We start from the raw sequence: 14,139 nt of genomic DNA, 5'->3' as shown, positions 1-14,139 counted from the left end.
CTATAATCTTTAATGCCAATCCCTTGTCATGTGAGTGTTTGTATTTTACCATTAATTATTATTGTAATAAAAATTAATACATATGTGTTATATTGTGTTATACAGTCAAATCCACTTTATTGCATACCGGTTTATAGCATAAGTCGATTATTTGCATATTATTCGGCTGCACATTAAATCGATTATTTGGATATTATTCGGCTGCGCATTAAATCAATACAAATTATGTCGCATATTTGAATAGGCTTATAAAGACAAACATCGGTTAATTGCATACGAAAACCAAAAAAATATAGAAAATTTCATCATAAAATGTTCCACAAACCTTTAATATTTTACCAGAAACAATTGTAATTGCACAGAGAACAAAGCAGAATGTTCTATATTGGTTAAAAACTAATATTAAAAGAGGAAAAAAGTAAAAGCGTTTACTAAAACAGGCGATGTACGTTGCATGTATAAACAAATGAAATGCACACATGTATCGGCATTCAGACAGTGTTCTGCAGTTAAGAGCACGACAGACTGTCCACAAGGCATTTGTAAAGTTTATCGTTGGTTATAATCTGGAAATGGGTCTCTATCGGATAATCGGTTATACCGGTTATTAGCATACATTTGACACGCACCAGGACTATGCAATTAAGTGGATTTGACTATTTGAATATCCCCTACTTATTTTGAACATTGTATGTATGTATGTGTGTAAGTAGGTAGCTCAGTAGGTTACTAAGGTAAGTAGTTATAGATATAGCCAGACTGGCAGACAAGACAAGATAACACAAGACAGACAGACAGACAGCTTTACAGAAATATCTATTTGACTCCCTTGGATAAACATACAATTTTGATGTATAATTACCAAATATCCATCTTGCTCATATTTCGAGCGCAACTCATCAATGGGTTTTGATGCTATCCATTCTTCTGCTGTTGGCCCCACAGGCCACGTAATAGTGGGATGTTTGTCTGCAAAAACATGACACACATTAAACTATGATTGTTTGCTCTCTAATATATGCTTATTTTAAAATTTTGGTGGAGAAATAGAAGAAAAAAACCTGCTGCTGTCATATATACTACTCCAATTGATAAAGCAGCAAGGGGACACTTTTTAACAAGCAGGACAGCACATCCCATCAAGAATTATTGATTCTGCAAACCACTGCACTTGAGGCAAGCACTCTACTACTAAACTACATCCCATACAAGCCACACAATCAATACTCCACATTAGTATACTACAAGCTAATTAAAAAATTACTTTATTGGGTTGAAGGGAATAGATTTGATTTAATACCATTCATTTATCAAATAAAGGCCCATGGCATTATCAGTATGTGATTAGTCACACCGACTTGTCACATGTGATCAAATCATACTGTGAGAACACATAAATCAAAACAACTTTAGTCTTATACATTCCAATTTTTGTAGAGCCGACAAATCACATATTAAAATCTGCAATGCATGAATGAAATGCTCTTCCTGTATATATGATTATCACACTAACCATTGTTTTAAACAAACTTATTAACATACAAACACACACACACACACACACACACACACACACACACACACACACATGCATACATTACACATATACATGCATACAAATGCTCACACACACACACATACAAACAAATACTCACACACAACACACAAACACACACATACAAACACTCACACGTACACACAAGCACTCACACACATTTTATGGACAAACACAAAACAATTTCAGTGAAAACCAGTCATACACCAAAAAGGATTTTTAGAATTACCAGAAAAATTGTTTTGTTAAGTAGTCTTCCTCACCTCACATCCATATAACAATGTATGTTAGACAAGAAATTGCTGTCTCCAGTTAAATTGTCAGTTTGATAGGACACTACATACCACAACGGTGACAACCTTTACTATAAAATTACTGAATCAACAAAAAAAATGAATGAATGAAAAGAATGAATGAATGAATGAATAAAAAAATTAACAATTGAACAAATGAATGTTTAACAACACCCCAGCACACACAAAAATGTTGGTATTGTATATCAACAAGGTGTTGGTAAGAACATGAAAGATACGCCACCATGCACGTGGATGGGTTTCAGAAGGGTTTTCAGAACTACCAGAAAAGCTGTTTTGTTAAAGTAGTCTCCCTCACCTCACACCCATATAATATTATAATGTTAGACAAGAAATTGCTGTCTCAGTTAAACTGACAGTTATGATAGGACACTACATACCACAACCTTTGATCAAAAATGAAGGAATCTATAAAATAAATTAATGAAAGAATGTTCAAATGAAGAATAAATGAATGTTTAACAACACCCCAGCATACACAAAAATATTGGTATTGTATATCAATAAGGTGTCAGTAAGAACATGAAAGATGTCACCAAATAACAAGGTGTCAGTAAGAACATGACAGATGTCACCAAATAACAAGGTGTCAGTAAGAACATGAAAGATGTCACCAAATCAATGAAACTTTGATCAATATACCAGATGTGTCACATTGATTGGAATGGAAAAAACTCAAATGGTCCACTCACTGATTTTATGACTCATCATACTTCACAGGAAACCCAAACTACTGAGCTACATCCAACATATGGTTAAGGTCACGATACCTGGATATGTGACAAAATTCTATTTAAAAAAAAATAAAAATAAAAATACATGGTCAAAGGCAACTTCAGATATGACATATCAGATAAACTAATTAACTTAGATAAGAATAAAGTACCAGTACATCTAATAATGTACATATGTCCTAGAATAAGTATATGTACGTGATAAAGTACACTTACACATGTGCTAACATAAATGCAATAGACTAAGTGTGTCACACTGTAGAGGTAAACAAGCTTTCAGGTTTGTTGAGGTTTTTTACATAATCTGCTGTGATTGTACATACTGCGGTTCAGGTTTCTTCTCTCATTAGCATTACAAAACATTATATGGAGGTAGGGGTATTTTTCAAAATGTCATGTTTTGACATTATGTAAGAATGAAAGGTCCCTTTAAACCAGTTTATTTATTTAAGGATTGTCTGTTATTTTTTTTACATTCATCGGGTATGAACAAAAAATATCATCTGCAAACTGTGTGAATCGGAGAAGCCGTTTTCACATAAGTTTGTGGATGATTTTTTTTTGTTCATATCCATATGAACGTAAAAGAAATAACAGACAGTACGTATAATCAAATTTAAATCAAACTTGCTAAAAATAACACTGAAAGTTCATACTTTATTTTGAATTATTTTTGGTCCATAAATAATAACACTCAATAAGGAAGAAGGAAGGAAATGGTTTATTTAACGACACACTCAACACATTTTATTTACGGTTATATGGCGTTGGAATAATGCTCAATAAGACAACTTGCCCATAAAAAATGATGTCATCAAATATGACATTCCCTGACGATATAATTTTTACATTCATTGAGATATGAACAAACTTGTTATGTCTGGACCAATGGGATGATGTTATACTGTATTGAATGTAACGGAAAGTTAATTATAAATATATAACATTCAAAACGATGAATTTATTCATCTTTATAAAATATATCTAATTTGTGGATTTATAAATATGTAACTTTGACAGTGAGGGATTTACATATGTATGATTTCTATTTATAAATCAAATGTTTTTCTTCTGCTTTATCAGGGCTTCAGATAGGAAGTAAAATAGGGCCTGCTGTTGTTTAAAACAACAACTAAAAGCCAAACAAAATAATATGTCATACTAAGAAACAAATATGACCTGTTAGAATAAGATAGCACGGTTTGAGATAGGGTATGAAAACTTAGGACCTAGGAGATGTATTTTAAATCATTATTAAATTAAATATAACAGAATCACAAGCTAAACAGCAGGTGAGATAATTGTACATATATTTATCTCTTGACTTGTTAGTGGTTTACCGGCCTCGGTGGCGTCGTGGTTAGGCCATCGGTCTACAGGCTGGTAGGTACTGGGTTCGGATCCTAGTCGAGGCATGGGATTTTTAATCCAGATACCGACTCCAACCCCTGAGTGAGTGCTCCGCAAGGCTCAATGGGTAGGTGTAAACCACTTGCACCGACCAGTGATCCATAACTGGTTCAACAAAGGCCATGGTTTGTGCTATCCTGCCTGTGGGAAGTGCAAATAAAAGATCCCTTGCTGCTAATCGGAAAGAGTAGCTCATGTAGTGGTGACAGCGGGTTTCCTCTCAAAATCTGTGTGGTCCTTAACCATATGTCTGACATCATATAACCGTAAATAAAATGTGTTGGGTGCGTCGTTAAATAAAACCTTTCTTTCTTTCTTTGTTGGTGGTTTTATCACATGGTTTAGGTCAAATAGAAATTCATCTGCTAGGTATAACAAAATTCTGGGCAGTATTTCGAACCCTGTTTATACATAACTATTTCCACTTAAGGTTGAACTATGATGCACTTGGATCAAACCTTAGCTATTTGAGATACGAGTCTAGGAGATAGGTGTATTGCTGTTGAGACTTGCTCTGGTTGCAGCCGGGATATGAACCCAGCATCCACCAGCTTAAAGGCGGGTGACATAACCAATAATGTCAAAATCTGCTAGAGTCATGGTATGACAGATGGCAGCTTGTGCCTGTTTCAGTACATGTATTCACAAACCAACTGATGGATGGATGGATGGATGGATGGATGAATGGTCGGACGGACGGACGGACGGACGGACAGATGGGAGAATGGTTGGGTTGGTGTGTATGTGATAGTGGATGGACAGTTGAATGAATGTGTTTGTGCATGGATGGATGGATAGATGGATGGATATTTGGATGTATGGATATTTGGATGGATGGATGGATGGATGGATGGATGGATGGATGGATGGATGGATCGACTGACCAATGGAAAAATGGACAGATTGATGGATTTTGTGTGATATTGAATAGATGTATAAATGGATGTGTGTGTGTGTGAGGTATGTGTGTGTATGTGTGTGTGTGTGTGTGTGTGTGTGTGTGTGTGTGTGTATTTGTGTGTGTGTGTGCATGCATAGATGGATAAATGGACTGACTGATGAATAAGTGGATTGATATATGGATTTTGCTCAATATTGAATACATGGATGGATTGACTGACAAATGAATGGATGGATGGATGGTTGGTTGGATGAATGAATGCATTGGTGGATGGATGCATGGGTGGGTGGATGGATGGGTTATGGATGAATGAATGGGTGGATTGATATGTGCATAAATGGATGGATTAACCAAAGGATAAATGGATGGATGGATGGATGTATGCGTGTGTGCATGAATGGCAGTGTTCGAGATTAACGGTATCCCAATATCCTGGGGATATTAGAATTTAATTTTGGATACCAGACTTCAAGAACCCAGTATCCCACCAGGATGCCATATAATACTAAATTCTCAGGTGGGATACCAGATTTTGAAATGTTAGTATCCAACTGGGATACTGGCCAAAAAATTTAATCTCGAACACGGAATGGATGGATGGATCAATGAATGAATGAATGTACAAATGAATGAGATAGTGAGTTTTGTTGGTGTGTGGTTATTTGGGTGGGTGTATGGATATGGATGGAAGGATGGATGGAAGGATGGATGGATGGTGGGTTGTATCGATGGACATGTGTGATGAATGAAGGGATGGATGGAATGATGGATGGATGGATGGAAGGATAGATGGGTGAGTGGATGAATTGGTGGATGAATGGCTGGGTGGATGGAAAGATGGATGGATGATTGGTAGCAAAATAATCTTCACTAGGATATGTATGATTTTAGCTAAAAACTAAGATTATTATTAAAATGTATTACAGTAAGTTTAACAGGCCTCCCAGCCACTTGTACATATTAAAATATAGGAAATATAGAAATTTGCATACCAAAATATAGGAGTTTTATAGGAATTTTGAGGTCAAATATAGGACTTTTATAGGAAAATTTGGACCGATTATCATGACTATAGGCATTTTACACAGATTTCTAAAGACATTTACATTACTAATGGCATGTTCTTACCTTGCGTATGTACACAAGATACCATCTACTACCTCACAAATATATACCAAGGCTTACCAGCAATCCATGCCGATATCCAGGATACTTTGAAAGTTGGTGCATCTTGTATCAGTATCATGGGCGTACATGGGGGGGGGGGGTCCGATGGGTTCGATCGACCCCCCCCCCCCCCCCCCCCCCCCCCCCCCCCCCCCCCCCCCCCCCCCCCCCCCCCCCCCCCCCCGAAATCGCTTTTTTATAATTTAATATATCTGACATTGATATCTGACATTATTATATTTACTCAACATAGAAATATATGCCCAATATCTCTGCAATCTATTTTGGAACCCTCCTTTTCAAAATTCTATGTACGCCCATGAGTAATACATCCTCCTCACCTCATCAGGTGAGCAGGATCTTGAATGGCACTTGATACAGATCTCCCACATTCAAAGCATCTTCTAAATTTCTAACAGGCTGGCTGCCTTTCACTGTGAATATAACTCGGTAACATATTTTATTCATCGGCATTTTGGCAAAACAACTGAGTCAAATATAGGAAATATAGGAAATGAATCTCAATATAGGAGTTTTATAGGATCCTATAAAAAAAAAAAAAAGAGGAAATATAGGAGGTCTGGTACTATTAATATATTCAAGTACAAGAGACGAACTCTAACCTGGTTTGCGCAATCGCATTTGGCATAGTCCTACTAATAATAGTTCTTTAGAAATTGGCCTATCCCAATCAATGACGCTGCTAAATCAACTGACAGGTAGGTTGTAATTATTTTGCACTAATCAGTTTAGAGGAAACTTTATTCTATAATCATATTGTCGATTATTTTAACGTGGCATTCGATACATTACTTGGGTCACAATGACATAAAAGAGCACGAACGCTCCGTAGCATCATTATTAACCACACGCAAGACAGGTTTCAGTTTTAAGCTTTCATGACAGAGTCGGGAATCAGTGGAATCGTTAGCGGGTGCTGCGTTGAGACAAAGCTAGTGCTCAACGTAAATACTGCCACTGCGTTGTGTAACTATATCATTTACACTGAATCATAACATTGCTTATACGATTAGGCTATTGGTATGATAAACGCTCGAGCGACGAGTGTCCTTTAGCTTTGTCCTGTTTATAGGTCAGGTTATCCGATAAAACATTAGCCGAGACTCGAGCTACGACGGAGGTGTTCCATCAAACCGATAATGAGGTTGTTCACTGATTGATTGTACACTTACCTTTAAATTGATTCTGCATACCATCTGTACCAGACATGTTGTTACATGACACCAATTTTAAAACAAGTTAAGCTGCCTTGATCACGGCGACTGCGATCGAAATACAAATGGCACTGCTGTCTATATACGACTGCCGTGTATACATACTTCAACTAACAACTGGCTATATGCACGGCCACAAACAAATAGCTCATTTGACGCGTGCATGCATCCACTGAAGGTTCTAGCACGTCAGTCGTAGGCATAGCCTCCCAGTTTTCTGGGAAATGTGTCCAAGGCAGATCATAAAAGCCATTTTGTTTGCTAAGAGATTCTGCATGAAGTAATGGAATACATTAATTTATGGTTTCTCCGTAACTCAGTAGTAAAGCACCCGCTTGATGCGCGATAGGTTTAGGATCGATCCCCGCCCATTAAGCTATTTCGCCTTCTAGCCAGTGCATCACGACTTGTATATCAAAGGCCGTGGTGTGTGCTATCCTGTGTGAGATGGTTCATATGAAAGATCATTTGCTACTAATGGGGAAAATGTAGCGGGTTTCCCCTCTAAGACTATATGTCAAAATTGCCAACTGTTTAACATCCAATAGCTGATGATTAATAAATCAATGTGCTCTAGTGGTGGTGTTAAAACAAAACAAACTTTAAACTTTTTTTTATGGTTTCTTAATGGTGACGTGTTTCCATAATGGGCCGTTCAACAATTACATATCGTAAAATCTGCCTTTAAAAAAATAATAGACTTGCCGCCCTTGCCTCCTCCATGTAATGTAATGCTAACTTAAAGCATGCCGCTTCTTATCTAAAATACGTAACGCACGCCAACAGGGGTGCAGAAAGTGCTCGCCCGCTCGCCAAATTCGAGTAAAAATTCTCACGGACGAGTTGAAAAATGCAACTCTCAGTCCGACGGGCGATCTGTCGTTTTTTTTCTGACTGACGGTATTTTAGTTTCATTTTATAAATTTTGTAAATCTATATGAAAGAACTGAATTTTTTTAAACTGTCTTTATTAGAATATTTCAAAATATAAATATCATTTCATGTGAAGACGGTGCATATTATAATATTATTAAACATTAATGTATTGTTCTGTAGGCTGGCGAAATAGCATAAATTCTGGCAGGCTAGTACATTTTATTTGGTTCTGGTCCGGCAGGCTAGTGAAATATTTTTTATTTCTGTACCCCTGTCACGGGGATTCTATAATTCCCGTAACTGAATAAAACACGATTATCAAAATATCTCTCCTAACTGTATATCTATTAGATGTCTCTGTAACAGGAAGTTCAAAACCGCTTTGGCTCGTCTAGGTATGATCAGAGATACGATCTTATATAAAGTATATATTATTATAGCACGTTAGTTCTCTAGAAAACACAACAAAAACACAATACACTTTGGAATCTGTATTAATCTACGCTGACAAATGTACAGCCGTAGTAGTTAATTAATAACAACAATAATAACAACCCAGAACTGATCACTTAATTAGTTAATCTCTAGGTGTCTAGTTACACAATATGCGAATCACTTCACCGTGACACAACACCCACACGTGTGATAATTGAGAAACGCTTCTAGGAGAAGTTAATTAATAAAGGAATTACCACTCTATTCCTAACTGGTTAATTTTTAATTAACCCTTACTACTCGTTCAGTAACGTGTGATAATTGAGAAACGCTTCTTTGGGAACTTAATTAATAAAGGAATTACAGCTCTATTCCTAACTGGTTAATTTTTAATTAACCCTTACTACTCGTTCAGTAACGTGTGATAATTGAGAAACGCTTCTTGGGGAACTTAATTAATAAAGGAATTACAGCTCTATTCCTAACTGGTTAATTTTTAATTAACCCTAACTACTCATTCAGTAACGTGTGATAATTTAGAAACGCTTCCAGGGGAACTTAATTAATAAAGGAATTACAGCTCTATTCCTAACGGGTTAATTTTTAATTAACCCTAACTACTCATTCAGTAACCTTGTAACACAGAATTAATACTGGTACCTATCACAATAAAGACAATAACCTACAGTTTACCTAGGTCTTCTAGGATGACTGGCTAAGCTTTATATTACCATATACTCGTATAAAATATAGAACAGTAAGACTACGATTTACTTCGTCAGATGACCGAAGACACTGTCTAAAGAATATTGGTATAATACAGTATTAAAATATTTAAAGTCACATCAATCACATCAAGGTTATACACAGAGCAGAAATAAAATATTTACCAAAGTCCCGTCTGAACTAATATAGGTCGTTCAGTGGACGACGTCCGTGATCCCCTGGAGCCTTCCTAGTTCGTTCTCTTCGATATTTCTAAAAACTAGCTATTTATTATAAAAACAGAATTCGCCTGGGGGTACAAGGCGGTACCTCCCCCTATCATCTGATATTTCCACCGCGACCAAGCGGTATTATTTCTCTCTGATCGTCAGACTTACTGACGCTATCGTCGCCAAATCACGGTCGTCGAAACCGCACTCGCAGAGGTATTACGTAACTACTCGCCACATGGCCTCCACAGCTGGACTAAGTGCATATTGGAATGCCCGATCGCGCGAAGTATTACGTAACAAGTTGCCCACCTGGGCTACGTGCAATGAAACTGCACACGGCCCTCTAACACAATTAAAATCGCCACAGGCGAAACAAATTTAAGAGCATGTACCGTCACAACCCCTGTACCAATACTCCACCCCATTAGATTTTCTGTTAAATTTATATGTATGCATGTTGTTTTTGATTTGGTTGTAAATAGGCAAAATTACTAGATAGAAAATAATCTTTTAAATGTAGTCCGTACATGTATATATAAATTCTTTGGAAATCTCTTGACTATACACAATTTCGCAGTTGAATGATTACAATTTTTAATTTTGCAAAGAAAAAGTAAGGTAGTTATTTATCATAATATGTATGTATAAGTAATAAGAGAATATGAAATGACTGGCAGCATTTTACTTTATAAATAAAAATGTGACAATAGTTTTCAAAATATTTTTACATACTTCTGCACAACACCCCGTCCGTTCCCTATAACGTTTTGTAATGCCTCGCATGATACCCACTAAAGCGTTACATAATCATTGAATGGATCTTAAAATCTCTAAGGTGTCCTCCCATTTTGCCTACACTCAATCTGCCTACAACCCAGTTTGCCTACACTCAGTGTGAAAAGATGACATCCCCAGTTAAAAGTGAACATTCCATGTATGGTCCCTATGTATAAAATAAAATAATAATATGACAAACATATTTTATCATAAAATTATTAAACAAAAACAAACTATTAAAATGGCCTCATAAATATTAAACAAATATTTCGTACAAAGTTCAGTCATATTTACAACTGCATTTTTAGCAAGTGGCTGGCAGCGTCTAAAAACTCTAAAGGAGTTTTGCGGCCTTGCTGAAGCTGATCCTTCAACCTCACAAGGCGTGTATCAGTATCACGATACACCCTTTTCCATGGTACTGAGGATGACTGTGTACAGACACAGACTTCATGTAGTCGTCTACAGTACTGAGCCTACCAATGCACCCAGATATTACACATTTCCAATGTGTAGCAGACTGACGACGGACATTTAATCGGTATCGGAAACCTGCATAGAAGACATATTAAAGATCACAGTATGGGATCATTGGACTAATACTAATCACCATAAAGAGCATGGAATCACCTTTGCGCCACTAAGCCCCAATTACATTACTTATGTTCATTGTAATCTTAATTGTTTATATCATACAATGTTTTAATATTGGTTTGAGGCACAAGATAATAGGGATGTCACTTTTTCATACTGTAGGCACACTGAGTGGAGGCATACTGGGTTGTAGGCAAAATGGGTGTAGGCAAAGTGAGTTGTAGGCAGAATGGGAGGGAACCAAAATCTAACATATTGCCGATCAATGCAGACCGACTCAAATCGACGCAGTCCAAGACAAGTTTTATGAAAACAATAGCAGTCGGTTTGCGACGAGTCGTCAAGATTTGGGGAAGTTGAAACCTGCTGCGACGATATGCGTCCTTGGTAGATTTTATGAAAACCATTGTGTGTCGGTAATATTGTTAAATTCTTGCTGAATCTTATGCGTTTAATAGGTTGTGTTTTAAGAGAAGTTCCCCTCAGATATTGTTAATGAGCATTCTGTAGGCCCCCTCCGTCTATTTGAAGCATAGTCTTCAGATAGGAGGCTGCCGGTGTACCAGCGGTGGACAGGTCATCGGTGACTTTATCGTTATCCCCTGTGATCAACTTTGATGCGACAGTGAATTCTGACATATTTCTTTCTTTTAACCTTAATTTTGTGCTAAGGTTCATGCACGCTGTCCTGAGCACGCACCTCAGCTATTAGGGATTTCTGTCTGTAGTCCTTCCCACAGGGAACGCCTTTTTCATACTATGAATTTTACAAGTTATTTATTTCTGAACTGATTGTTTTCTAAATTGCACACAAAAATAGGGGTTTTATCTGGTAGGTTTTTTTTTGTTGTTGTTGGTTTTTTGTTTTGTTTTTTATTTTTTATGTTATTTCCAAAACACTTTACTTTTCTTTAAGTTCTTATGTCAAACCAAACTGAAATTATTTACAAAAGACATTTTCGTAGGAGGATGAGACGGGCTATGGGACAGTGGGTTAGTTTGCGGTTAGTGAGAGAAAAGTCGGTGACCTTATACCTCCCCATAGAGTGAAACTCGCTCTGGGTGGGAGTCGGTACCAAGAGGCAAGCCCAGTAAATACCATACTTAAGTCCAATGGCTTAACCACTGCACCACCTAGAGGCAGGTGAATTCTAATAGTGACCGTTCCAACCAATATCAATGTTGGGCCCTTGAAATTAACTTATTTGAGTTACTACTTGAACGTTAAGCTTCTATATACAAATTGCAATACTATCTCTTTTGGTTTTTATTGTTACAGACGATTGAAAGAGCCAGCAATGTACTTAGCCAAACTTCGTGAGGCTGCCCAGGAGCCTGGTGAAAATGACGCAGCGCCTACGGTTCCAGCATGGTTGGATATGGAAAAGTTCAACAGAGGAAGGCAGTTCTTCGTGGACAACATTTTCAGCTGCATCACGGCAATGTTGATGTCGCTTGTTCTCGGGCTCAGCATTGATAGATTTCTGGATCCTCTAGTTTTCACGGGGAAATCGGGCGAACCTCGAAAGTCGTTAAGGCGATACATCAGCACCGTGAGGCACGTCATCAAGTGGCACTACGGTGATGTGTGGGACTTCTCAGACAGCGATGCGCACAAATCTATCATGAGTGTGAGGAAGATTCATCAAAAAGTTGCACAGGACATGACAAAAAGTGCAAGGTGTAAAGTTAAATCTACGGAGAATGATGCATCAAATGGGACGGATGAAGACGTGTTTCTTTCGCAGTACGATATGGCGTTAGTACAAAGCGGTTTTATGGGAATGATAACGATGTACCCAGAATCCTTTGGAATACAGAAAAATATCACTCGGTTGGACGATTACATTTACTTTTGGAGTGGCATTGGACATCTCCTTGGTATATCAGATAAAAACAATATTTGTAACGATGGATATGGCAAAGCGTATGCTGTTTGTAAGGAAATTGAAAATGATATTGTGATTCCAGCTTTGGTGAATCCTCCAAAAGATTTTTCTATAATGATGAACGCTCTCATAGATGGACTACACTTGTTCACTAAATATCGTCTGTTTACATTTGAGGTCATTTTGTTATGGATTTCAGATGTGTATGTTCTAGAAAAAAAGTTGGAATTTTATGACTACACCCGGTACTATTTTCTAAGATTTGTATTTATTTGTATTAGATATTGTGGTCCTTTCAGGAGAATGGCAAACAGAGTCATTTTGAGAGCCTTGGGTGTGACACAATGAAGTGATTCATTGGTAATATGGGACGTTGTGTTACTATTTTATTTTTTAAAATTTATTATACAAGGAAACTGAGTTTTATATTAATTTCAAATCTTTTATTGAATATTTACATTTAAATTTCAATTCTAACATTTGTATTTAAATTATTTCCTGATATCAAGAAACAATTTTATAAAATTAAGATATTAAAAAAAATTAATTGTATTCTTTGATCTAAACTTTACATTTCCGATAACATTCGGTAACATATGTTATCTTTTAAAAATACTGAAACATAATGTGTCGATTTTATGTGTGGGTTTCGTAACACTGGGTAATATCACAACCTAGAGTTAAAACTGGTTTACACAAAAGTCTGAAAAGCTCAATCCATGGTGCATTTTAGTCTTAAGCGAGGGATACACTTCATTAATTTGTATTTGAAACTCATTATCGGGATGTTAGCAAATATGTCAGAAGGAAAAGGGAGTGAGGAGAATAATTCCAGTGAAGAAACATTGGCAGATTCAGAGTGTGGAGTCAAAGGTGGTCTCCTTTGGATCGTCTACTAAAAAGGTACATGAGAAAATTAATGTTCATTTTGTAAGTAATGGTTTTATCAACATTTTTAATGATCAGAAACGGATACCACGGACATGAGACCGTGAGGAGAACAGAACAATTTAATGATAGATTTTTATATTAATTACTAAACAGTGATTCTTGGGAAAGTTACTTTTACACGCATGGTAGGACATCAGAGTTTTGATATTTTTTAGTTAATTATGTAAAGATTGTTAGATAGATTATTTTCTAGTTTGTCATAAATGGCAAAACAGTGAAACAAAGCACTTGCAGTTATGATAATATACTTTTAAGTTATGTTTTGTTGTTTTTGTTGTTAATGGGAGATAGGGCCTACCTGAATTATTATTTAATAGATGGATTAGTAGATGGATGTATGCGTGATTAAACTATGTTATTAGC

The 14,139-nt window shown here is 36.6% G+C and overlaps 2 protein-coding genes across 3 annotated transcripts in view; one reads left to right on the top strand and one right to left on the bottom strand.

Moving 5' to 3' along the window:
- Positions 1 to 7,429, bottom strand: part of LOC121371509 (phytanoyl-CoA dioxygenase domain-containing protein 1-like) — a 25,737-nt gene extending 18,308 nt beyond the window's left edge. The window contains exons 1-3 of one of the 2 annotated variants that reach the window (XM_041497448.1): positions 7,275 to 7,368; positions 2,562 to 2,658; positions 863 to 969 (exon numbers count right to left, since the gene is read on the bottom strand). In XM_041497448.1, coding sequence (XP_041353382.1) covers positions 863 to 969; positions 2,562 to 2,580 — 126 coding nt within the window. In that variant the 5' untranslated portion in view covers positions 2,581 to 2,658; positions 7,275 to 7,368. Of the gene's footprint in view, positions 1 to 862; positions 970 to 2,561; positions 2,659 to 7,274 lie in introns of both variants that reach the window. The other variant, XM_041497447.1, reaches the window with a different exon arrangement.
- Positions 6,694 to 14,139, top strand: LOC121371508. Its single transcript, XM_041497446.1, has 2 exons — positions 6,694 to 6,800; positions 12,216 to 14,139. Exon 2 carries the CDS (start codon positions 12,235 to 12,237, stop codon positions 13,171 to 13,173), a length of 939 nt encoding a protein of 312 aa, XP_041353380.1. The 5' UTR covers positions 6,694 to 6,800; positions 12,216 to 12,234; the 3' UTR covers positions 13,174 to 14,139.

The sequence above is a fragment of the Gigantopelta aegis genome, chromosome 4 (genome assembly GCF_016097555.1).
Source record: "Gigantopelta aegis isolate Gae_Host chromosome 4, Gae_host_genome, whole genome shotgun sequence".
NCBI lineage: Eukaryota > Metazoa > Mollusca > Gastropoda > Neomphalida > Peltospiridae > Gigantopelta > Gigantopelta aegis.
The sequence above is the reverse complement of the archived record's forward strand: the minus strand, read 5'-3'. Positions and strand labels throughout refer to the sequence as shown.

What these genes read in the sequence shown, in the direction of transcription:
- LOC121371508 (XM_041497446.1), top strand. Translation starts at nt 12,235, where the DNA reads ATGTACTTAGCCAAACTTCGTGAGGCTGCCCAGGAGCCTGGTGAAAAT.